This window comes from Myotis nattereri (genome assembly GCF_964212035.1).
Source record: "Myotis nattereri genome assembly, chromosome: 8".
NCBI lineage: Eukaryota > Metazoa > Chordata > Mammalia > Chiroptera > Vespertilionidae > Myotis > Myotis nattereri.
The window spans coordinates 68,271,699-68,297,648 of record NC_138083.1 but is presented as its reverse complement, the minus strand read 5'-3'; the positions used below and the strand labels follow the sequence as shown (position 1 = coordinate 68,297,648).

Genomic DNA, 25,950 nt, shown 5'->3' with positions numbered 1-25,950 from the left:
CCCAGCCACATTACACTGGTCAAAAAGATGCCTATCCTTACCCAATATCAGTGTGGGGGGGGGGGCTCTAAGAATGTGTCCTGGGGCCCACAGACCCAGAAATGCCCAGAGGATGGCCCGCATAGCCACTGCAGCACGCCTTGTGGAAGCTGAAGATGGGAAGCCATTTCAATGTCATCCATAGGGGACTGAGGTGCAAACACTTGTGATGCAGCCATAAAATGGAACAAAAAGGGAACCCCGTCTTTATGTAGTGCACAGAACAAAACCCAACTGAGCAAAGGCGGCCTGGGCTCTGGGCCTGCAAAGGCCTGCAGAAGCCCCCAGCAAACAGGAAATACTGGGCTTTTTTCATCCTTTCTGATCACATTCACATACTGAGCGATGTAAGATCGTTTTTAATGGCTGTGGGGCAAATGGACGGTAACAGTTAATGCTTATGTAACTCTCGCTAGGCACCAGGCACTGCCCCAGCCAGGGACCCATATCTGCATCCCGGCACCTGACACTCTACAGATGGAGCTCAGAACATGCTCCCCCTCCCCACCCCAGACATCAACCAGGTGCCACTTTTAAGGGGCTCAGGTGTTTAAAGCAGTGGTTCTCAACCAGGTTCCCCAGGAGACCGCTGGCAATGTCTAAAGACATTTTTGGTTGTCATAACAAGGCAAATAGAGGGAGTTGCAGCTCACATCTAGTGGATAGAGAGGTCAGGGCTGCTGCTAAATACCCTACAGTGCGCAGAACAGTCCCCTAGCAAGGAATGATCAGGCCCAAATTGTCAAAGACCCCAGGTTGAGAAACCCGGGTGTAAAGAATCTTGCAGTGAGCTGCCAGGCAGGTCCAACCTTGTGTAAATACACCACCCACGGAGGCATCTGTATCTATTAAGAAGGAAAATGATGCCCAATGTTTCACCTGGCAGCCTGACTTCAGATTTCAAAGAGAAGAAAAACAATGGGACCAGTCAGTCACTGAGCAACTAACAGACATCTGGGCTACCTTGGGAACCGTCTGGAAGGTCCCTGCCCCTGTGGGAAGCAGCCAGAAACAAATAATGGTAATAATAGGTACCCTCTGTTGACCACTTATCTGTGAGGCACTGTTCTAAATACAATGCTCAATTTACTTACTCCCCACCAGGTCAGGACTAAGTACCCCCATTTTATTGATGAGAAACTGAGGCCACGGGGAAAACAAACCCACGATGAAGTGGCTAATAAACAGAGAATGAACACAGGCATAAAGAATAAGGCACTGACGGCAAATGGACAACAAGCAGAGCAGGAGAAATATTCAGAATTGGTGAATACATACTGGGGGAGAAGGGATAGCCAGGGAAACATTTTCTATTTCCTTCTCAAACTGGGCTCATGGGATTCACAGAAATTGTTTCTGTCCTAAAACACTACTTTAGGAATCCTCCCCAAGCATCCATGAGGTAGGAATGGCCCTTTTGGATGCATTTGATGGGTGAGACTCAGATAGGCAAAGCTGGCATGCGGCAGGTCAAAGCAGCACGCTTCCCTAGGGCTGTGAGCCACCTTGTCACTAAGGCACGCTGTTCAGTGTGTGGGCTCTGGGGCCTCACCACGAGGTTGGAGCCCAAGCCCCGTCACCTGCCAGCCGTGTCCTTTAGCAAGGTACTCAGCCTCTCAATGCGGCAGTCAATTCAGCTGTGAGTGTTAGAATACTCCTCAAAGGGCTGTTAGGGTTAAATGAGACAATACATGCAGAGTGAGCAGCGTCTGGCACAAAGCACCACCAGTGATTACCAATACTATTCCCCCTGTGGGGGAAGGGGGGGGGGGGAACAGTGACCCAGACATTTCAAAGCCCTTTCCCCAAATCTTTCTGTATCTTCACCTTGATTTACACCAGCCTCGCTCTTTCCAGCCTGTTTCTGGAAAAGGTTCCCTGATGAGAATCACAAACTTGTTAAGCCCTCTCAGGCGGGCACAGGCTCAACCAAACCAGGTTCTACAGCCCTTTATTGCTCAGGATTTCACCCAGATCAAAGCGGACAGGTCCAGGTGGCCCACAGCCCCGGCGCCAGACTGAACTTCGCCCCCAGGACTCCTCCAAAGGCACTCTCCTCCCTACTCAAGGGGCCCAGAATGCCTGGGATGGAGCTGACCTCAGAATCCTAGTCACCTGCAAAACGCATTGAGAATGCCAAACCCCGCAGGGTGAGGATGAAAGCAATGCCTACGTCAGGGGTGGGCAAACTTTTTGATTCGAGGGCCACAATGGGTTCTTAAACTGGACCGGAGGGCCGGAACAAAATCATGGATGGAGTGTTTGTGTGAACTAATATAAATTCAAAGTAAACATTATTACATCAAAGGGTACGGTCTTTTTTTTTTTTTAGTTTTATTCATTTCAAAAGGGCCGGATCCGGCCCGCGGGCCGTAGTTTGCCCACGGCTGGCCTACGTGGTCCCTGGCACATGGTGAGTGCTCTGCAAGGGTGTTCCTTCCCTGCCCATCATCACTTCTGCCTGTTCAAATTCAGTCCAACCTTCACAGCTGCCACCTTGATTCAAGCTCCCTGCCCCTCTATAGCAGCCTTCTTCAAAACTACAGATAAGCAGTCCCTGCCCTGACCAGTGTGTCCAGTGGTTAGAGCCTCGGCTCACAGCCCCAAGGGTCACGGGTTCGATTCCGAGGTCAAGGGCACATACCTGGGTTGCAGTTCACTCCCCACCCTCCAGTCAGGGAGCCTGTGGGAGGTAACCAGTTAATGTGTCTCTCCCGCATCACAATGTCTCTCTCTCTCCGTGTCTCTCTCTCTCTCCGTGTCTCTCTCTCTCTCTCTCTCTCTTTCTTCCCCCCTCCCCCCCCCACTTCTCTTCCCTCCTATCCTTCTACTCTCTCTGAAAAGCAATGGGGGAGGGAATATCCTTAGGTGAGGATTAACAAAAGATAAGCAGTCCCCTACATAAAACCCTCCAAAGGATTAGACACCCAACCTTTTATTAAGACCTACAATGCCCCCAGGGATCTGGCCCTGCTCTCACCCCGTCTCCTCCACTCACTCACCCCTACACATAATGGCCTCAAACAAGCTAAACTCATCTGCACTTGCTAGCCCTTCCATCTAGAATGGCTTATGCCTAATTTTCCCATAGTTGGCAACTTCCGCTTTTGGCTCAAATGTCACCTCCCCAGAAAAACCTTCCCCTGACCACCCAGCCTCCACCCACTTTATTGTATCATCTTTTCTGTTTCTTCATTGCAGTCTTCTCTAGCTGGAAATGTTCGGAAACTGTGTTCTTTTCTGCTGGTCCCCTTGTGTACAGCATCTCCTTCAGAATGTACGCTGATCTCCGTTCTTCTTTCCTTGCTGGGGCCAGGGCCTGGCTCAGACGTGCCCCCCCAAATGCACATCTGACCAGCTACAAGCAGGAGAGGTTAACAAAGCTTCGCGGTGTGCCGAGCAGACCTAACTCACAGGAAACTCCAGTTTTCCTTCCCCGGTCTAAGAATTTCCCGCAGCAAAGCCAGAAGGCGGGAGGGTTGTGAAGCCAACAGGGAAGATTACGCTAAGGGCAGCCTCGCCACTTCAGGGTCCGAGAGGAACGAGAGAAGGAAACGCCCTTCCCACAGGTGCTCAGCCTTTCTTGTTTCCTGCCTAAAAGAGCCCATTTCCCCCAAAGTAGGGAATAAAGAATTTATGTCGTGAACGTGACGGGCCTATGCAGCTAATAAACACAATTACTGAGAACCGAAGGGAGAAAACGCGGGCGTTTTCAGGCCACCCATTTCCGAGCTCTCTCCATTCTTCCTGGGGAGGGCTATTGTTCAGGATCACTGAGTGTTTAAAAAAAAAAAAAAAAAAAAAAGGAATGGCTTTCTCCGGGGAAAACACTCTATCTCTGCTCCACCCTGGGAGGCCCCCACTGCGCAGGCGCTTTAACCAAGTTTTTAGTCCTGATTCTTTGCCCCTGTTCTTATCAGACCCTTTTAAGTCTGAAGATCTGTTTTCAACGCCCCCCTTAATCCCTGAGATGAGTCTAGATTCCTATTTGTCAACAACTCTCACCAACTAGTGTATCTGGCCCCAACCCAAGAAATCACAACCTGGTTGGAAAGACGGTCGAGATTAGTGTGTGGGAATAGATTACAGGGGTGGGCAAACTTTTTGACTCGAGGGCCACAATGGGTTCTTAAACTGGACCGGAGGGCCGGAACAAAAGCATGGATGGAGTGTTTGTGTGAACTAATATAAATTCAAAGTAAACATCATTACATAAAAGGGTACGGTCTTTTTTTTTTTTTTTAGTTTTATTCATTTCAAACGGGCCGCATCCGGCCCGCAGGCCATAGTTTGCCCACGGCTGGAATAGAAGGTTACCGGAGGACGGTTAAGGAGGTGAAGTCAGCCTTACTCAGAGCAGGACCTTAGGGATAGCTGACAAGATGGTCCAGTGGTCAAGGGAAGCGATCACCAGGAAGGATTCAGTCCAGGACAATGATTTTCAACCTTCTTCATCTCATGGCACACATAAACTAAACACTAAAATTCTGCAGCATACCAAAAAACATATTTTTGGCCAATCTGACCAAAAAATAGGTGTCATTTTGATTCATTCACACTGGACAGCTATTGTTGTATTGACTATTGTCATTTGTTTGTTTGTTTGTTTTTATTTGACAATCTAAGGGAAAAGAGGTCAGTGCCCCTGACTAAATACGAGTCAGGTTTTGCATGTTTTAAAAATTCTTGCAGCACACCAGTTGAAAATCTTCGTCTAGAACAGTGGTTCTCAACCTTGGCTGCACATTAGAATCAACTGGGAATCTTTTTAAAATCCTGATTTCTGGCCCCACCCCATAACAAAGAAACAGAATTTCCGGAGGACGAGGCCCAGAAATCAGGATTTTAAAAAGATTCCCAGGTGATTCTAATGTACAGCCAAGGTTGAGAACCACTGGTGTAGAAGCTCGATTTCCAGCTTCTCTTAAACAAGTAAACAAAGGAATTAGAAGATCCAGCCACACAGGCTCCCATTTCCACGTGGAATAATCCTGGCAAAATTCCCCTTTGCCAGGGTCTCTATTATTTTTAGCTCTCAGATAATTAAATCTAACCTTGAAAATCTCTCATACATACATATATATATTTTTTATTATTGATTTCAGAGAGGAAGGGAGAGAGAGATAGAAACATCAATGATGAGAGAGAATCATTGATTGGCTGCCTCCTGCACGCCCCGCACTGGGGAATTAAGCCCACAACTCGGGCACGTGCCCTTGACTGGAATCAAACCCGGGACCCTTCGCTCTGCAGGCCGACACTCTATCTCGGGTGAGGATTTTAAAAAACAACAACAACAACATTTATGGAGCAGCTACTATAACATCACCAGACTCCTGTTTGTCAAAGAAGGGATAGAGACCTGGTCCCCGTATCAGTCCAGGTGAGGAGACACACAGGTAAATTAATTTTACAATAAAGTGTTTTGAAGGCTGGGGAGAGGGCAAACCAGCATACCTTGTGGTATTTTCCTCCAGCCAGTGCCAAGATGCCAAAGGGCCTGACAGAAAGACAGTTCAAGCGTGGCCTCGGTAAGAAATCCAACTAGGGAAGACAAGATTAGAGCCATGTTTTCTTTGCCGAACTTTTCAAAACAGAGCAGACTCAAGAGATGAAGCAAAATTCAGACTCCAACACAATACTCCTTTACTGAGCGTGTTCCACGCTGGGCCAGTCCCTGGCTAACTCAGTATTTTCACCTATAGCATCCAGCTCGGCACTCACAACAAATCCATTAATGTATTAAAGTAATTAAAGCTTCCCATGATGATGGCAGGGTTCTCTGTGCTGCCTAAGGCTGCAGCCTCCAGGCACATATGGCTACTGAGCACCTAAAACATGGCTAGTGAGACTGAGGAACGAATTTTTTATTTTAATTAATGTAAATTTAAACAGCCGCATACAGCTCCTGGCTACTTGATTGGAGAGTGTAGCTGAGGAAGCTCGATATTTAACAGACAATGAAGCAAGCCTGGCAAGGGAGCAGGCCACTGTAGAAACCTCCACCCATCCTGAATGCCTCAAGGGCACAATGATTTGATGCCTAGCAACGTAATATGGACTTGACATTGATTCCTCCTTTAGCCTAGCCTGGAAATTCACACACCTTTAGCATGCATAAAAATATCTGATCAGAACTGATGAGTGTACATTCATGGGCAATTTGAGGGACTTTCCAGGGTGATTTTGACTCTGGAAGGTAAAGGATTCCACTGTAGGAGGTATAAATGAAGGCTCAGAAAGAGGGGGGCCTGAGAAGGTGAGGGGAAGGCAGTGCTCAGGGAGAGCAGTCTGACGCTGCAAAGCTGTGACTGGGCGAGGAGCAGGGCCCTGGCCACCACAGGACCAACACATGGCCATCGGGGAGGGGCGGGAGGGGCAGCAGGGCCTTCATCTCCACTCCAGACCTGGGTCTTTAGGAGCCACTGGAAACATAAAGCAGGAGAACAGGACAATCCGACTGTGTTTTGGAAAGAGCCTACTAGAAGTGGCATTAATACCTCGGGAAGGAAAGAGATCAGAGGGAGGGGCGCCATTTCAGACAGTACCATGTCCCCAGGGAAAAAGAAAGACAGGCCACCAATCGTTTCTGAGAGAGCAAACATTTGAGCTTCGGTAATTATTCCCAGGCACGGGTTATGCTGGAAAACAAAGCCATCTTCTCTAGCAGAAAGGCTTGTATACTTCCTTCTCCAGGAAAAACATTCTATCCATCTGGTAGACAAAGTCAAGTCATTCACTCATTCATTAAAAATCAGTATTTGGCTGAAACCGGTTTGGCTCAGTGGATAGAGCGTCGGCCTGCGGACTGAAAGATCCCAGCTTCGATTCCGGTCGAGGGCATGTACCTGGGTTGCGGGCATATCCCCAGTAGGAGATGTGCAGGAGGCAGCTGATCGATGTTTCTCTCTCATCGATGTTTCTAACTCTCTATCTCTCTCCCTTCCTCTCTGTAAAAAATCAATAAAATATATTTTTTTAAAAAAATCAGTATTTGCTGTGCACCAACCAGAACAGGCACAGTGGCCATAGAAAGGGCACAGGGAAAAATAAGATGAGCAAAAAAAGGCAGGACCCACCCTCACTTGCAGCCTTACAATCAACGTGGGCGGGAGGTTAGGAGAAAAGAGAGAGGCGTATCTCCCAGGCATGTGCAAAGGCCCCATGGCCAGAGATGGCTCTTTTGAGAATCTGGAAGATCCGTGTGGCTGGAACAGATGAAAAGGGGAACATGGAGAGGGGAAGCTGGGAAGGTGGGCAGAGGCCAGCCAGGAGGATTTTAGCATTTTGATCTTCACCCTAAAATCAAGAAGAAAGCACTTAAGAGTTTAAAGGAAGAGGGACTAGCCAGAAGAAATGACCTCTCATAAAGATTGGGAGGCTGGGATGGATGGAGATGGTGAGACCAGCTAAAAGACTGGTGATAGCACAAAGAAGAGTGGCCTCTAGGATATAATATTCTAAGTAAGTGACACAGAAAGACAAAAGGACAGAAGAATAGAGGATAAGTCCCATATCCACGGACCCAGCCAATGGCAGAGTGCTGGGGTATTTCATTGTGACGGAGGAGCAAGAGTTTTAGGAGGACCAGGAGGATAAGCTGGGAGGTGAAATCAGCAGACATGTTTCGTTTGAGACATCCATGAACAATAGGGAGGCAGGGCAGGTGAGCAGCTGGCCCTCTGCATCATAACTTGGGAAAAATCTAAATTGGAAATAAGAAAGTTGTGAGTCATAAAGCTACAGATGTGGGCAAGATCCCCCAGGGGAAAAACATGCTGGGAGAGGTGAGGACAGAACCAAGCTTTCAGCAACTCCAACATCTAAAGGCTGGAGAGAACAGAAGGTGCCAGGGAAACAGGAAGAAAACCAGGACCGTGGAGGCAGAAAAAGCCAAAGGAAGAGATTGCTGCCAGGAAAAGAAGGGTCAGCAGTGTCCAGTGCCTCTATGACAGCGGTTCTCAACCTGTGGGTCACGACCCCTTTGGCAGTCCAACGACCCTTTCACAGGGGTCGCCTAAGACCATCCTGCATATCAGATACTTACATGACGATTCATAACAGTAGCAACATTACAGTTATGAAGCAGCAACGAAAATAATGTTATGGTTGGGTCACAACATGAGGAACGGTACTTAAAGGGCCAGAAGGTTGAGAACCACTGTGAGATCCCGGAGGACGAGTACTGAACACCCGCCCCAGAAAGGGCAACATGGAGTCTGCAAGGAGCCTCAACAATCACTGCTAATAGGGAGGAACTGGGAAGAAGCCCCAAAATGCAGCCGGAAGAGGGAAAAAAAAAAAAAAAGATACACTTCTTATCAAACTAAGGTTGAAAACAGTCCATTGTAGTGAATAGCAGGAGTCACATCTATAATAATAAAAGGGTACTATGCTAATTAGGCCAGGCGTCTTCCAGATGCCATTCTGGAAGTCCTTCCTGACCAAGCTGGGGCCGGAGGGAAGCCAGCCCACATCCCAGGTGCAGGAAGGAAGCTGGTGCTGGCAGCCAGGAGAAGGAAGGCCTACTCTTGCACAAATTTCGTGCATCGGGCCTCTAGTAAACACATCACATGGGTCAGGCTTCAAAAATGAGGCAAGCACAAGGCTCTGCACAAGTGAACCACAGAGCGTAGCCGACCGGCACAGATGGTGCCGACCGGCTCTGAGAACAGATCCACAGTGGATGCTATGCTGGCCAAGGGGAGGTAGAGCCTTGGAAAGCCATTATCTGCCGTCTTCAGAGTTCCGGGCATTTCAGACCTTGTTGGGAGAGGAACAATCTGGTAGTTATCTAACGCACAAATAAATTCTTTCCATTGCACAGCACACGCATGGCACTTCTTGGGCTGTAGGAGATGTAGACGAGCCAAAATAGAGTTAAAAATACCGATGCTCTTTTTTTTTTTTTTTTTAAAGAAAAATTCTCAGCACTTCTGCATTGCACTGTGATTTAAGGGTGTTTATGGTTATATTTTCTTAAAGAGTTTCCTTGAGAGAAAAAAAACACGACAGAAGGTCTCTAGCTCATCTCCATCCTCATAAACAATCCCTTTGTGAAACAGTCTTAATTTACATACAACAGTGAGAACGAGGCTCCTGTACTAATTAAGGTCTGGGACTGGTTAGCAAATTGCTATAATTGCATATTCTCCAGCATCCTGTCTCAGAAAACATACCCATACCCAGGCAAAGCTCAGCAAGAATGATACTGTTCAAGATTTTAATATCTTGGGCTTCCGCTGCATCTGTGCATGGTTTCCAAGTGGCTCATTCCCTTGTGCGGGTGACATTACACAGACATTTAAAAAAAAAAAGTTTCAGCTTTGGCAGCCTAGCATCCGCACACCACAATCATTACCGCAAAATGCACACATGGCAGGATCAAGACGCAAGCAGCCCAAACAGGGACGCCTTTGTATGGAGATGTGAACTCGCAGGGCCCATCATTTTTCAGATTTCAAGTCCCCAGCTTTTGGGGGGCTTGTTCGGACTCATGCACGAGGTGGCCACAATCCTGGCATGAGCTGCGCTGTGACCAATCTCGTGCAGAGAATGCAAACTGACAACCCTGGCCGCTCCTGAACCAGAGATGTGTTTTGTTGGGTTCATGCATCATCTTTCAGAAAATGGGCTGCACGGACCATATTTCCATTAGGCGTTTTTACAGAAAAATATCCCAGTGGCAACACCCAGTGAGTCATATTCCTGCTGGTCAGGGATGGATCAGCTGGAGGCACCCTCCCCCTTCGGTGCAGACACTCTGCTATTCACCAAAGGCTCCAGAAATCCTAGATGCCAGCTACACTCACTGGCCCCTGCAGACACCAACTTGGAACCCTTGGGACAGAGCTCATGACCAAGTCCAAAGGTTTAAATTCAAAGATAAAACCTGATCCCAGTTCTCCACTAAGCCACTTCATTCGTCCCTGCGTCTCAGTTTCCCTAACTGTAAAATGGGACTAACAACACACCCACATCATCACGTTATCATGAGAATCAAATGAAGTAATCTGCATAAAATACCCGGCCCCTAATAAGCACTCGGAAAACACTCGCACGGCAAACACACTTGACATCTAGACGGTACTCGGATGTATGCCTGAGCATCTTCCGCAGATCACTGCCCTCAGACACAAATGTCAACCTGACATCCTGAAAGCTCGATAGCTTGATCTCCCGAGAACTCAAAACGCGCGGTAAATGCCAAGGCTGGCGCAGCGACAACGACCGGCTTGGAAATTACTCAGCTCATAAGTGAGTACGTGTCAGGGGGAAGAGGGTGTCCCAACTAAAATTTGGTCAGAGAACCTGAAAGGTTATACGGACCAGATGTAGTAACAGGATTTGAGAATTTGGAGCCAATTATTGTCAGCATTTCTAAGTTTCCCAAGTAATACCGCTGCCAGTTTCCCAAGATGCCTGAGTAGTCACTTCATCTTCTGTGAAGGAATTATCTCTTCCCGGATGTGGGCAATTCTGGTGTCCAGACACCAGCCCTTCCCTGGCCAAAGTGCAGGCACATGACACTCTCCCTGGGTGAGACTCTCCCTGGGGACTTTGCCCTGTCGTTCCTGAGGAGGCTGTACACAGTTCCACGCCCCAGAGCAGTCCCAGACCTCCGGCCTTCCCATCGACCCCATGAGCCGACTGACCACCCTCCTCTGCCCCTTCCTCTCCAGTTAACCAGCGGCTTCCGCTGCTCACAACCAAAGAACCCAACAGGGATGGAGTCGTGTAGGGACTGAAGCAGGGAATTCCCAAACCACGAGAAAAACAGGCTGCAGGATGAAGTGTGTATTCACTGAGCCCAGATCACCACGCCTCGAATTTGGGAATGATGAGGACTGAGAGATAAGACTTCATCCCATCAGCCTTTGCAAACCTCACATCTTGACCATGATGACTTTGGCACTCAGAACCCCAGCAACCCAGGCTCATCATCATCACTCCGGGCCTGTGTGTATGCAATTTCCTTGCCTGACCCAAGAGGCTCTGTCAGAAAGGTTCCCTAGACACAGAGGCTGCCCAGGGGTGACGGGAGCTCAGTTCCACACAAAGAAAGCCATCCAAGGCAGCCGCTGGGGAGAGAAAGGTCCCCCTCGAAACCAGGTGACCCCTCCTCCTGTTCACAAACTCCCCACTAGAACAGGGGCCCCAGACGCCCTGGGAGAAGCAGTCCAAACGGCTGCAGACCATCTTTCTCCAATGCCTCGGAGGCCCGCAGGCTAAGAAGCTGGCCTGAGCCTGCCTGCCAGGTCACCCTACCCAATTCTTCGTTACCTGGGCACAGCTTCCGGAATCACCTCCAAGCCCTCCTCCTGGAGGCTGTAAGTGGGGGCAGTTGTGGAATGTGGTACACAGGATCTCTACCCAATAGGCTTACCAATGCAAACTCATGCCGGTTCATGCCAGTTCTAACCATGGCTAACACTTCTGAGCGCCCACCTCGTCCCAGGCACCATTCTGAGCACTCCATATGTGTGAGCAAATTTAATCTTCACCGAAACCCTCTATCTTCATCATCCCCACGCATACGGGGAAACTGAGTCACAAAGAATAGCCTAACGAGGCAGGGCACCAGCTGGCAGGTGAACCCAAGGAGCCTGGCTCTAAAAGCGAGGATTTTCTATGTCTTCATGCCCTCCTGCATCTTGAATGGGAGGGAGGGGTGGAGCAAGGGGGCCTAGGACATGAGGAGCAAAGGAGCCTACATCTTGGCAGAGAAGACCACCAACAAACAAATAAATAAGAATTACACGCTGAAACCGGTTTGGCTCAGTGGATAGAGCGTCAGCCTGCGGACTGAAAGGTCCCAGGTTCGATTCCGGTCAAGGGCATGTACCTTGGTTGCAGGAACATCCCCAGTAGGGGTGTGCAGGAGGCAGCTGATCAATGTTTCTCTCTCACTGATGTTTCTAACTCTCTATTCCTCTCTGTAAAAAAATCAACAAAATATTAAAAAAAAAAAAAAAGAATTACAAGGTCATGGACAAGGGAGATGAAGAAAAAATCAGGAGTGATTTTGAGGAACCTTCTGGAATGCCGCAAATATTCAATTATCTTGCTCTGGGTTGCAGTCCCATGAGTGCACATGTATTGGAAGTTCATCCAGCTGTACACCGAAGATTTAAAATGTACCAGAAAACAGTAAACAAATGGCAGATGGTGGAATGCTGCAGATAAGGGGAGAAGACTGGAGTGATCCATGCGGTAATGGATCAGAAATGGAGACAAGTGTATGAACCCATTTAATTTGATATAAAGGTAGAAATACCTATAGATAGGTGTATATAGATGGGCTAGGAGCCCTTTTCCTTGCTGTCCGCTGAGAGGACGTAGGAGCAAAGACTCATCAGTAGCAAGGAGCACACTGAGCACTCGGATCCTGGTTCCTAAAGCTATTCTCCAATACACGAAAGCAGGATTCCTTGGGCAAACGACCAATGCTAGGGCTGTGACAGAAAATACGCAAGAGGAGCCTAAAGCATCTTGTAGTGGCAGGAAGTAAGAAAAGTGTTCAATTAATCAATCAATCAGTCAACCACCCAATGATGTCAAAGGGATACTGAAATGCTCCCAATGGCCAAAGCTGAAGTAATTTGAGCAACAAAGTAAATTAGTATAGGACTGTATAACCCAAAGTAGAAAATAATTGAGTCCATGATGATATAAATAAGTGATTGGATACAGAAATGGGGAAAAGAGACAAATCTCCCATACAGAAGAATTCCAAGTAATTTATGTAGATATTCTGGCCTTAAGGAGGAGGAATATAACGCCCCACTCCATGTGAGCTGGGCATTGTGACTTCCTTCTAAAGCATACAGTGTGGGAGGGGAGAAACCTGACAAACGCCACCTGAGCATCTGGGGTCACGGTCAACATAATCCGTGTATAATGGGTACCCTTAATATGATGTGATGAAATGGCACTTTATTCTGTGGTCTTCTTCCCCAAAACCCCATTATTCCAGTCCACTCCAGTCCAATAATGAAAAAAAAACATGAGATAAATCCCGGTTGAGTGACACCGTACAAAATACCTGACGAGTATTCCTCAACACCTTCAAGGTCATCACAAACAAAAACTGAGAAGTTGTGAGAGCCAAGACAAGTCGAAGAAGACGTGTAACTAAACATAATGTTGTATCCTATGTGGAATCCTGGGACAGAAAAGGGACTTTAGCCCTAGCCAGCACTGCTCAGTGGTTAGAGCACCAGCCCGCACACCGAAAGGTCTTGGGTTCAATTCTTGGTCAAGGGTATGTACCTGAGTTGTAGGCCAGGGCGCATGCAGGAGGCAACCAATCGATATCTCTCTCTCTCTCTCTTTCTCTTCCTCTCCCCTCCCTCCCTCCCTCCCAAAATCAATGGAAAAAATATCCTCTGGGAGGGATTAACAGGGAGAAAAAAAAAAAGAAAGAAAGAAAGAAAAGGGACCTTAATGGAAAAACTAAGGAAATCTGAACAAAGCATGGACTTTAGTTGGTAATAACCAATATCGATGGGTTTCTTGTGACAAATGAAACACACTAATGCATGAGGTTAATAATAGGAAAACGGGGGGGGGGGGGGGCGTTTGATATGAGAATACTCTGCACTATTTTCACAACTTACCTGGAAATCTAAAATTAGAAGTTTGTTACTAAAAGTAACAGAAAATGACGGAACGGCTCCTGTGGACTGCGTGGCCACTAAAGGCCTCTCTAAGGAGATGGGTGTCAGAGATGAATCTGAGATGAGAAATAGGCAGCAGGACCCAGGGCACCACGTTCCCAGCAAAGGGCACAGGACGCACGGGCCCTGAGGAGAAAAAAGAGGGGAAAGGGGCCCGGAAGCTCAAGTGGAGTCAAGGGGAGGCAGGGGAGGAGGTGAACAGAATGTCACAAGGTGAACAAGCCGGCTCGGGTAGGGAGGGCATAGAGGCCTCAGACCTGAGCCGCAGGGCACTGGAAGGTCAGTGGAAGGACTGAGCAAGATGGGACAGATCTGACCAATGCTTTTTTGATCGCCCTAGCTGTTATAGGAGGAGGGTTGGAGTGGGGTAGATAAGAAAGAGGGACAGTGGTCACACTTCATGTAGCCGTCAGAGGAAGGTGCCACCTGGTGAAGAGCTAGGATGTCTAGGGAGGTGGAAGAGAGGTCTCCACACTTACGGGAAAGGGAATAGGGTGCTCCACCCTATTCTCAATAGGGAAAGGGGGTGTACTGACCAAAGCAGGCCTCCCCGCCCCCCACCCGTGACAGTGACAAACCCCGCCTTTGACCCTCTTGGAGAAGTCTCCACAGCGGGGCTCCAGGAAGGAAGCACCTCCTTGGAGTCAGGGCCTCGCTCAGGTCTGCCACTTACTGCCCGTGAGACAGTGCCATTTAGGGCCTCAGTTTCCTCATCTGCAAAATGGCAACAACACCCCACCAAATGGGGATTGGAGGAATTCAGTATGAGAAAGCTCCTGGTCCAAGCACAGCCTTCAAAATACTCAGAGTATTCTTTCTTTTTCTTTCTTTCTTTCTTTCTTTTTTTCTTTCTTCTTAGCAAAGGTGGAAATTTATTGAAGAATAGATAGACTCCCACGTGGGGAGAGGGAAAGGGTCCCTGAGTATTCTTTCTACAGGAGAAGGCCAAGGTGGGAGGAATTTTAGAATCTAACCTAACACCCCATTTTACAGAGAAGAAAATGGAGGCACAGAGACAGAAGGTGTCCAAGCCCCACAGGAAACTGAACAGCAGGAGACCCCCATCTCCAGCTTCCTTTTCTGGGTTCTCCCTCCACCCTCTGGCCACAAGGGGGGGAGGGGGCTGGGCCACACTCCCTTAACCTCTGTCTCACAACACCCCTTCGGGAAGGTTCTTTCCTTGCTCAAAACTCCCCCACTGCCGGCCCCCATGGGCTGGATGGGGACTGTGATGAAAGATGAAGCGCCCACTGACTGGGCCCACCCTGCCAACCCCTCGCAGTTATTCTCTCCCTTCCCCCGCCCCCCAGGCACAGACCACCCACATGGGCAGCCTGGCCTTCCGACAGGAGGTGCCTCCCGCCTCCTCTCTGGACCATGCCAATCCTCCATCTGTCAGGCCAGCCCCAGCAACAGCCAGCTCCCAGACCCAGGTCCCAGCCATGGCGAGATGACCCCTATCTCTGCCCAAAATGACAAGCGCATAAAAACCCTCAAAAACCTTTGTTATTGCAGCCGCATTTAGGGAGCCACTTTTGTGTGGCTCTCTAGCTAGCGAGATGGGAGTCCTTCTGGGTGAGTCTGTCAACAACCCTCTCCCCAGCCCTCTGGCCTCCCCCGTGCCCCAGAGCACCAGGCTGAGTGCTCAGAGCAGGCGCTCAGCGCCTCGTCAAAGCAGTAACAACAGGGTGGTACAACCATTAAGTTTAGAGATGAGCATTTTCATCAACCAAAGATATGAAAAGTACTCCAGTCGCTCATTTTCAAAGGCACCCTTGAGGCAAAAGTGAGCAACTGCTTCCCTTTTGGGGAAGCCTCATGAAATCGCACACACACCAAACAGAAAGTCCCAACCCCTCAATTAGAAGTTGGAGGAGTCTAACATACAGGTTTCTGTATTAGGAAACGTCAACTGTGTTTGCCCTAATTTGCTAAATTTTGTCCTAAATGCAAATACCGGCCCCCGAATTCCAGAAAGCCCTGCATTTTCTCCCACTTCCGTGATTCCACACGGGTCAGGTTTATTAACATAAGGAACCTGCAGCAGCTGGAGATGGCTTGCTTCCAGAACGTACTTCATTTAAATTCTGGTTCCTGAAAGTCACCCTGCAGAGAGGCAGCCAGCCACCCTTAGTCAAGATAGAAAACGTGTGCTCGTGGACAACCCCCGACAGGTCGGTCTACCTGCACAGACACGCAAGGGCAAGAAAAGCAGAAAGAGATTTCTCCATAAATCAGGTTCATCCATCTAAGGTCTCACAGCTCAAAATCGGAGGCGCGTTGTTGCAGCCTCAGCTCATAGAGCCACACTTGGCTGCACCACCACAAGAAAGAGAAATTCCAATTTCCTCCTCTGATCTGGAATAGATAATACGAGGTTTTCACTCACCTTTGGAGCGAGTAGAGATATCCATGCCCTCTACCACCTCCTGTTCTGTTTTGATTTCCTCCTCGGCCAAGCTGAAACAGAGCAAATTACGTTCAGGTTTAGGTAGACTGAGAACTTGCCCCATGGGGGCAGCTAGCTATTTAGAAGTCCTAACGACAAACCCAACTTTAAGACAATCCCCCATCCTTATGGAGGGCTGGGGGGGTGGGGGTGGGGAGAAACCCACACCTGATTGCAAACAAAGGGTAATGCCTCCTAAAGGAGTATTTTTAAGACACCGGGTTGTCCTTTCTTTAAGTCAAATTACTACTCCAGTTATCGTGCTGGTGGGGGATGCAAAGAGCATTTTTTTAGATACACAGTTACAATCTGCCCCCATGGGCCAATGAGCACCCAGCCTCGGAGTAAACAAGTGTCTGACTGTTAACACCGGATCCAGGTAGGAGGGGGTTTGCAGGGTATGCAGAGTTCTGATGTCTGAATTCTGTAAGGCAAACAGCATTTCTCAGACCTCCCCGCTGCATCTTACAATTTCAAGAAGGGGCAGGAACAGGGGGGAAATGTACAGAATTGCAAAGTAGAAAAATCTGCCCCGGCTAGAAGCAAAAAGCCTTGTCTGGACACATTCAAGCCACCAGCATTTACCCCAGGAGCTAGGACCGGGGTCTCCACACTCCCATCCCCCACCCCCAGGGATGTGTCCTCTGGGCAGCAGGCATGGCTCAGAGAAAGCAATGGCACTCTTTTGAGCTGTGACTAATTATTCCCCACCACTAAAGTGGAAGGAGGAAGGATTCTTTGAAAGAGAGGCTGAGAGATGGGGGTTGGGGAGAGACGCGAGAAAGCAGGCCCCTTTTGCTGGGAAGGTCCACCAGAATCTTCTCTCCCTTTCTCTTCTGGAACTCCCACTGAATAGAGTACAAACCATTTTATATCTTACACACACACACACACACACACACACACACACACACACCCCTAAATCAAGCCAGTGAAAGTCTGCTTAAATAGGTGCAAATGGTGAGATACGAAGAACTTCAACATTCTGGGGCTGACAGTGAAGTGATAAGAATCTTAACAGCCCTGGCCAGTGTTGCTCAGTGGTTAGAGTGTCGGTCTCAGCACCAAAGGGTCTCAGGTTCCCAGTCAAGAGCACGTATCTAGGTTTCAGGTTCTATCTGGAGTGTGTGTGGGAGGCAACCAATCAATGTGTCTCTCTCACATCAATGTTTCTCTCTCTCTCTACCCACTTCTCCATCTCTTTCCCCCCTTTTCTCTCCCTCTCTCTCTCTCTCTCTCTCTCTCTCTCTCTCTCTCTCCCCCCCCCCTCCCTCTCCCCTCCCCCCACCCTTCCACTCTATCTAAAAATCAATGGGGGAAAATTTACTCAGGTAAAGATTTAACAACAACAAAAAGAATCTTAACAATTACTCTAATGCAATTCCACCCGACTGTGATTCAACAAGAAAAGGGTGTGTTCCCAATGGCTATGGCTAGAATTTTACACGGGGAAGACTCAAAGCCAGGACAGGAGGGAGGCAGGCAGGAGAGGTAGGATGGTCGTTCTGCATTCAGCAGTCTGGGACTGTCTGGGGACAAAAGAGTCCAAGAAGGCCTGTCACATGGAGGTACGTTTAGGGGAGTTCCATGTTTGTTGGGGGAAGAGAGTTCCTCAAAATGGGAACTACATAGAAAGGAGGAGATGATGGCTTAGAGTTAAATTGTAAGAACTTGGAGGCCTCAAACTTCCCTAGTGCCAGCACTGAGAAGAAAGGTAGTTTGGTTTTAAATCAGCATATTAACACCTTTCGCGCTCTGATATTGAACCCCGTTAACAATTTCATTTGCACTGCATCTGCAGAGAAAGGCTGTGACACAAATCACCAGAAACAACTGACAGATTGTCACGAACGGTTTTCATCAGAAGGAAGCAGCCTTTTACATTTAAACACATCGCTAACATGCAATAATACAGCGGTGACGGTGGGAGGTGATTTTAGCACTAATACCTTCTACTCCAACTTAAGAGGCACACATTCTCAACTCAGAAACACACCTGCCTGCCCCACACACAGGTTGTCCAAATAGATACCGGTGATGGTTTCTTGCTTGGGGTGATTGGAAATAAATTTTAACAAAAAGCCCCACGCAGCCTTCAGAGCTGGATAGATGGCCCACTTCAAAGGAACAAATAGCCACCTTGATCTTTTCTACCAACTAGAATTGTTTCCCCCTCTAGCATGAAGTATGTGAAATCTTAAACTTCTTGAAACCAATCCCATATTTGGAGTGACAGAGAAAAATGCTAATCTGGGGTCCAACCAAAATGTCTGGTCCTGAAAGAAACAGTGTATGCATAACAGAGCCCCAAAAGCCCACTGGAAGTATGTCTGCAGGGATGAAGACATTCAAAGGTGTATGGATCATGGAGGAGGGCTGTGTTCAAGAGAACAATGATTTGGCTTGTAACAGCCTAGAGGAGTTGAATACTTTCAGCAGAAATGCTGTTATGAGGCTAAGAAAATGCAAACTAGTGATGTAGGGGCTATTTGCTGCTGAGTTTAAGATAATCAATTCTGAAGCAGACGGGGGGGGGGGGGGGGGTTTAAGCTGTTTTATCTTTCCAAGTATTGCAAGTGGGCCACCATAATCACCTAACTTTAGCAATAGCACCACCAGCTTTAGCAAGGATTTTGAGCACAACAATTTCAGAAAACCATCTTTTTCACCGATCAGCAAGCCATCATTCCAAAGGGAACCCATACATGCACATGTATGTGCACACAATGCATACAACGATTTGTATTTGATTAAAGGAAATTGCAGTGTCTATGCATTAGAGGGGGGGTGGGGGAATCATTTACAAAAGCAAAGACCAGAATGCAAAATTAGTCATTTTGCATAGCCACATCTAAAGGGACTTCCTTTTTCTACACCACTGAACTCAGGTTTGCTGTGTTGTTGTGTTTTTTTTTCTTTTGGCTTCGTTTTAAATATTAGTATGTTATTAGGGGAAAATCTATTTATACTACATCAAAAGTGGTGGTGAGAAAAGGTTTGTACCTGTCTGAATGCCCCACAGATCTTGGTCAATTTAGGTTAAGAACTGTTCAGTCATTTGGATTAAACACACACACACACACACACACACACAGTCAAATAACCATAATTGTTAAAAAGAAAAGGTGGATGCATCTGCAAAAAGGGCTTTCAACTCTTGTTATTCACACATTAAAGTCTTAGGAAATATCCAGCATCTTTTCTTCCCTATCTGTTAGCTTCCAGCAACCCGGGATTACCTAGGTCAAAAAACAAGGGGACAACAAGCACTTGTTTCAAACTGACATTACTTTTTCTTTTCTTTTCTTTTAAAATCTGCAGGGAAGGCTGAGGATACCCACATGAGGAAAGGGGTAATATTAGCTGAAAATCAAACTACCGTCTCTCCCCCCACAGGAAAATTCACCATCAACTAGTTGTATACAAATGTTAGCACCACCACTTCTTACACTCACATTTACCCAAGTCACCTGCCTCTGGATTTTACAAACTGATACAGTTCAGACAATTCAAGAAATAACAGTGCCTGCAAATATAACCAAGGGCATGCCAGCCAGTCCCAGAAAGAATAAAAGATTTCTCTCCCAATGCCTGAGCAAGAAAACCTATGCTTCCCTCTTAACCTGCATGCACTTTTAAAAAAGAGCAATTAAAAGTTGCAGATGAACTGCTGCACCTCCAGGATGCTGTAAGCCTTCTGATTATTAATTCTGAGGACTCAAGGCTGGTCCGTAATTCCCAGGAATCCCATCCCCTGAGCACTTCCAAAAGGGAGAGAGAGAAAAATATATATACGTATAGTTTTAACAGAAAAATGCCTGGATACACAATGCCCAGATCTTTCTTTCCCCCAAGTGTCCCTACTACTTGACTTTTAACCAAGAATATCTAAACCCATCTAGAATATACAATCAGCATGCACGAGACTCTGGCTCTACAGCTGAGGATCACCCCGCAGCAATTCAAAGAATCATGCATCATTCCAAAGGACTTTTCCTTCAGCTTTTTCACTTTCATTCAGAATCCCAAACTGGTCCAGGCTGTAAGAAAATAGTTAATCCCCAAGACACAACACCTTCCTCTTCTAGATCACAAAATAACCAACATCAAATTTTAAAAACCATGCTCCCCTAAATCTGCAATTCATTTTGTTTTAATGGGGGGGGGGGCGGTTAGCAGAGCAGCTTTATATAAGCACTCACCTAAAACGGGCAGAGTCATCGGTAGCTAAGCTATTTATGCAGGATTCTTAAAATGGCGTCTGGCAACACTGCCTCCCTCATTCCTGGGCTGAAGCTAAAATGGTAGCAGTTTGTTCAATAGCTGCAGCTCGTGGTTAGGCAGCCCTGCTACTTTTCAAGCCACCCTCCTAAAGATCTGAACCAGGCAGCGCTCAACCAGAGGGCACCAACAACCCAACGTGTAGAAGCTTAAAAAAAAAAACCCTGCAATGACAGGGGGGAGTTTGTGAAGTCACAGGTTCCTAAGGAAAACCCTTCTCTTTCGGATCCTGAGCCTGCACCATGAGGCTCTGAGAAGAGGCCCCCTCTGCCCTCGAATTAGGCAGTTGAAGATTAGGAAACAGGCAGGCGTGTGGCAGAAGCTGCGGACAGACAGGTGTCGGTGCAAAACACGCACACACACATGTTACAAGGGAGCAGCAGGCTGGCGAGGGGAAGGAAGGAAGTCCATTTCCCCTTGTTGGTATATTAAAAGCCAGCTTTGCATCCATACCCAAAAGGAGCTAGGTAAAATGAAAGGGCTTCCAGGACAGCGGGCACCTGAAAAGCCCAGCTAAAGGGCAGCACCCCAGTCCGAGGCCGAGGTAAAATCAAAAGGCTGTGTTATGAGCTTGAACACGGCCACCAAATGCCCAGCCGGTCCTAAGACAGCATCAAGGAAAGACAATTGGGAGTCTGCAGGGACACAACAGTAAAATATTCGCTCAGCCAATGCACAGATTAGATTTTGGTCCACCCCCAACAGAGCCCTAAAAATTAACCACTGGTTTTGCAAAACCCGCTTTCAGAGGCCAAACTGATAGCCTCAGAGTGGATAATGTAATCTACGGTTACAGGTCTGAGCACTGGCCTCCGCGCTGTGGTGCTGGGAGGGGAGCGTTTCAAGGTGACTGCTTTTTCGCTCCAGGGGAGACAGGAGGGCACGGTGCCCAAGGCTGTGCCAGGGCTGGGACGGGCGGTTGGCTCCTCGCCGGCCGGCCGATAGGTGGGTAATCTTGATGAGGAGGGACAGCCTAGCAGCCTGGCTGGCTGCAGGGCTGAAATGGCTCCCGCCAGCTTGTTTATCTGGAAGGAGATTGGGGAGGGGGAAGGGCAGCCATAGCCTAGGCAACCTGAAAAGCCAGGGGTGAATCCTCGTTTTTTGCATTTCAGAGCAACACCAGGGCTTCTCGACATGTTCCCTTACTAAATCTCTGCGGTGCGGTGGCAAAGGCACTTTTTGAGGGTCTTTCTTTTCAGGGTCAACCAGAGGCAAAGCCAGACCTAGGGCTTCTCAGCTGACAAATGTTTGTTGCCTCTGCTACAAGAGAGAGAGAAGGGAAAAGGCAAAAGAAACAAAGAGATCACACATGTGAAGTGGTTGGACTCAAAAAACCTACCTCTGCCTTCAGGGTTTTCTGGGTTCCTGTCACCCTGGCTTTTTACAGATTGAGTCCTTTCCTCCTCTCCTATTTAAAGACCTGAAGCCGTTCGCCACTGTCCTCCCAGGGAAAGAAAAGGGGTTACAAGAAAGAAAGGAAAAGAAAGAAAGAAGGGGGGGTGCTATTGTTTTCATCCTTAATTTATAATCCAAGATGCCCCATTGTTTCCTTCTTTCTGACTCAAATCTTTGAGCTAGTAATTACAAAAGTAACTGGATGGGGCTCCAACAGGCTAACCATGTTCATGCCCGGCAATTAGAAAAACTACGTAGAAAGTTTACTGAGTGATTATATATAATTAATTCCCAGTTACACAGGGAACACTGACCATTTTCTGGAGCTAATAAAAGCAGTGGCTCCCCCTCCCCCCACGTGAATGCCACTTAATTTCCCAAAGCAGAAAGTGAATCCATCCTGGAGGGTCTTGAAGGGGAAGAAAAGGGGGGGGGGGGAGGAATCAAAAGGGCCAGTGTGTCTGTGTTTGTTCCTTGCAGCTGTGCATCCTCTTTAGGGACTGAGGAGGCAGAAGGAAAAAGGAAAACAGCCCCATGTTTTCTGTCCCTTCCTCTGCAATTTTCAAACGTGGCAGAGGGAACATTCTACCTTGATGTAAAAAAAGAAAGGGGAGGGGAGAGAAATGCCTTAGGAATGGAATGCAGGAGACTCTTCCGCTTGGTGGATCTGTTTTTCCTAAAAGGAACAAAGATGGTAGAAATTTCCAGAAGGCCCAGTCTCAATTCGGCCACTGCCATTGTCAATCTGTAACCTTTCCTCCCAGTCTATTGGTTCAAAAGCTGGAGAGAGGAGCCTCATTGGGCTGCTCTGTGAGCCAGCACTGCTGTGCCTACCTGGTCCTGCTGCAATGCAGACATGTTTACCCCCTAACTGGAACTGGGAAATAATGCTACTGTGAAAGCAACTGACTTGTTACAGACTCAGGCTTAGTGGTGGCCACAGTACCCAGGAAAAGTGACTAGCTTGGTCCAGATTGGGAACTTGCTGGGGCTGGCTGCACATTTGAAAACAGATCTTGGCTTCGCAAACCTGTGTGAGCCATTTTTAATGTGAGCTTTTAGAGGACAAATACCTTGCCCTTAGGTTTCCTTCCAGCCCAACAAATACGCCATTATGCAAACACTGAAGGCACCAAAGCAGGAGTCTTGTGATTAGATATTGCTTCTAGGGAGGCCACACGAACCTCAGTATATAATTTCCATTTACAGTCAGGAGACAAGAACAAAGAAAATAGCTAAATGTCTGAACTGACTTGTGTGGGGCAGTCCAACTGTTCAGTTTTAAGTATATAAAACATCATTAACTCTTGACATCTTACTCTAAGAAGCTGGCCTTCCACAGACTTTTCTTAACTTAGATTTTGGTACATTTCTCACCATTAAATGAGCCTTTTCTCCCATGGGTGCTAAAAGCTGGACACTAATTTAAAAGGAAAAAAAAGATTATTGACTCCATCAGGTTGGCATAACACAGCAACTGAATATATTTCCAGCATTTACAGCTATGCGGGATTGGTCTCCAGGCTGGAAATTGATGCACTGAACTTCTAGGGAAATTCTGAAGCTAACGCCAAATAAGAGTCCACTTTTTTCACTCTGAAGTTCTAACTGCAGCATTAAGAGATCAGGGGAAATGAAAAAAGTAAGAAATAATTCATAAGTAAAGGAAAGCATGCATACAGATGTGTGTGGGTCAGACTTGGAAGAGGCCAAATCTGTTTTGCAGTGAGTCCTTAATCAAATCAAGTTTGCTGGTGGGTGGGATTCTGCACTCAGTGTTAGTATCTTAAAACCTGAGTACTGACACCACTAACCCCACACACACCACCCACACACCCACACACACACCCACACACCACCAGCAGCTCCTGCCCCACTACTTGCTTAAGGCTCTGTGACTCTTAAGAACAAGCACTTTCTTGTATTTCACAAGCAGATCACCTACCCAGACTTCTATCTAATATCCAAACAAACCCAATTAAAGGTCTCCAGGCAAGTCACAATGAACTGCACATGTCTCCCCTGTCTGAGGGTTAACAGGAAGTATAATCTTCAATCCTAGCAGAGGTTCTCAGGAAAAACAGTGGATTCAAACAGTCACCTAAAATCAAGACACTATTTAAAAGCCCTTGTTTGGTTCCTGCTAATGAAAAGCCCTCCACTGCTACAGCCAAGACCCCCTGCTATAAACAGACCCCAAATGTTCGCCAAACTCTTTATACATGGTCACAGAGGAAATGGATCGCTTTACTTACCCAACATGTTCAAGCAACCGTCTCATTTTTCCACAGTTAAGAAGAGAGAACAGGCTGGCAGATTTGGGACTTGATCAAAAAGGAAATTTTTTTTAAAACAGTTACATGGGATTATTAAAAACACACACCACAACAACAACACAACCCAACAACTGAATAGGGAATGCTGTCATGAGCCACAGACATGATTTTATTTCCTCTGCACTATCACAGGAGGACAGAAGATGATACAATGAGGGGGGGGGGGGAAGGAAAGGAAAAAGAAAAGGATAAAAGATACATTAGTTCATTGAAAATCATGCAAGAATAGGAGGGCTAAGGGATCCAAAAAAGAGTCCTCACAGATTTATTGCAGGATGTTGTCCAACATCTCCCCCACCCCCCACCCCCACCCCCACCCCCACCCCCACTCCCCATCCCTACTCCAAAAACTTCCTCCAAAGCCTAGAAAACACTTTCAGAAACATTTGCTGGCTGCAGGCTGGCTTGCAGAAGCCCAAACACTCTGTTATCAACAGAAGTCAGGAAAAAAAGGCTGAACAATGTAGTTTCAAGTGAAGAAACCCTGTAGGGAGAGAAAAGACCATGGAGAGACACCACCACCCACCTAGGCCCCAGGAGCTAGGAGCTCTCCTGAGCCCTGCTGTGCTGAGGGCTTGGTTCTGTTTAAAAACACACGTCCTCTCTGGTCAAAACTTAGTCCAGCTTTCCCAGAACCTCTTTGGAGAGGAAAACTTGCCTGCTTTGCTGTCTGCCATGAGCTCTCCTCAGAGAGGAGCCTGCTTGCTCACCTTCCATTTTCTTCCCCCAGCAGGCATGTGACACAAGAGAAGACAATAGTGCAGGGGGGAAACTGCTCAGAGAGAGAGAGAGAGAAAGAGGAGGAAAAAAAAAAAAACAGCTTCTTTTTTGGCATACCAGGATCTAGCTTCAAACTATTTCAGAAACACCATGTCCTGGTGGAAGTAAAGGTGTGCCAGGCCCTTGCCAGTTTGCAAAATCGAGCTATGGCTAATGGCTACTTAGCCATGTGACCCAAGAAAGCAAAAAAATTCTCTCTAAACAGTTCCAAGTTAACCTAAGTGCTGTGGGGGCGAGTGTGGCACGGCCAGCCACAGAGAAATCGCACTGCTCGCCCACAGTTCGGATGTCTCAGAGGGAGGGGGAGAAAAGATGGTTAAAAAGTCGAGCTTACCTCTGTGGATGCATTGTTAACACTGTGTAATGTCAATACTTATAAAACATGGAGGACAGGCTCCTAGTTCTCACAGAAAAAGGGTTTGGCACTTCGGCTTGATGATCTGGCCGCCTAATAAGAGCTCATCCCCGATTGGCTGGCCCGGCAAATCGGAGTGTAAGGCGGCCCGGGATTGGCTGAAACACTTCCTGAGCGATTATCTTTGTGAGGCTCTGGTGAGCAAGAGCCATCCTGTGCATAGAAAAAGACAGGCTAAGCTAGGCCTTTTGCAGCAAGAAAAACTTGGGAAGGGGCCCCCGCACGCACTTCTCCCCCGCCCTGGCTAGATTTCCCAGCACGGGCAAACCAGTGCAGCCGGCCTGACCTGCTCCAGCAAAGCCCGAGGCCCAGATGCCACTGGGGAGAGAGTTTTTGGGGTGAGCTGACAGGGTTCACCCTCACTTGCCCCCCACAGAAGCGGCTCTCTGCTAGGAGGAAGGCTGGCCCTTTTCTAGAACAATCCAGCAGAATGGTTCGCCCGGGGAGGGGGGGGAGCTGAGGAGTGGGGAGCCCCAGGAAATGGGCCAAAGGGGCAGGAGAAAGGGGCTGGAGGCAGGCCTCTGGGGAGCTGGGGGGCAGACAGACAGGACAGGCGAACCCCAAGAAATCGCTAAA

At 47.7% G+C, this 25,950-nt stretch overlaps 1 protein-coding gene across 3 annotated transcripts in view; it reads right to left on the bottom strand.

Annotated features, from left to right (window-relative positions):
• The window catches only part of ZMYND8 (zinc finger MYND-type containing 8), a 108,976-nt gene extending 83,607 nt beyond the window's left edge, over positions 1-25,369 (bottom strand). The window contains exons 1-2 of one of the 3 annotated variants that reach the window (XM_081096941.1): positions 25,294-25,369; positions 16,108-16,178 (exon numbers count right to left, since the gene is read on the bottom strand). Coding sequence is in view for 2 of the 3 variants with exons in the window: in XM_081096940.1 (XP_080953066.1) it covers positions 16,108-16,178; positions 24,099-24,124 (97 nt within the window). In the remaining variant the exon portion in view is untranslated. Of the gene's footprint in view, positions 1-16,107; positions 16,179-24,098; positions 24,300-25,293 lie in introns of those variants that run through there. The other 2 variants (XM_081096939.1, XM_081096940.1) reach the window with 2 other exon arrangements.
• Between the last annotated feature and the right edge of the window lie 581 nt (positions 25,370-25,950).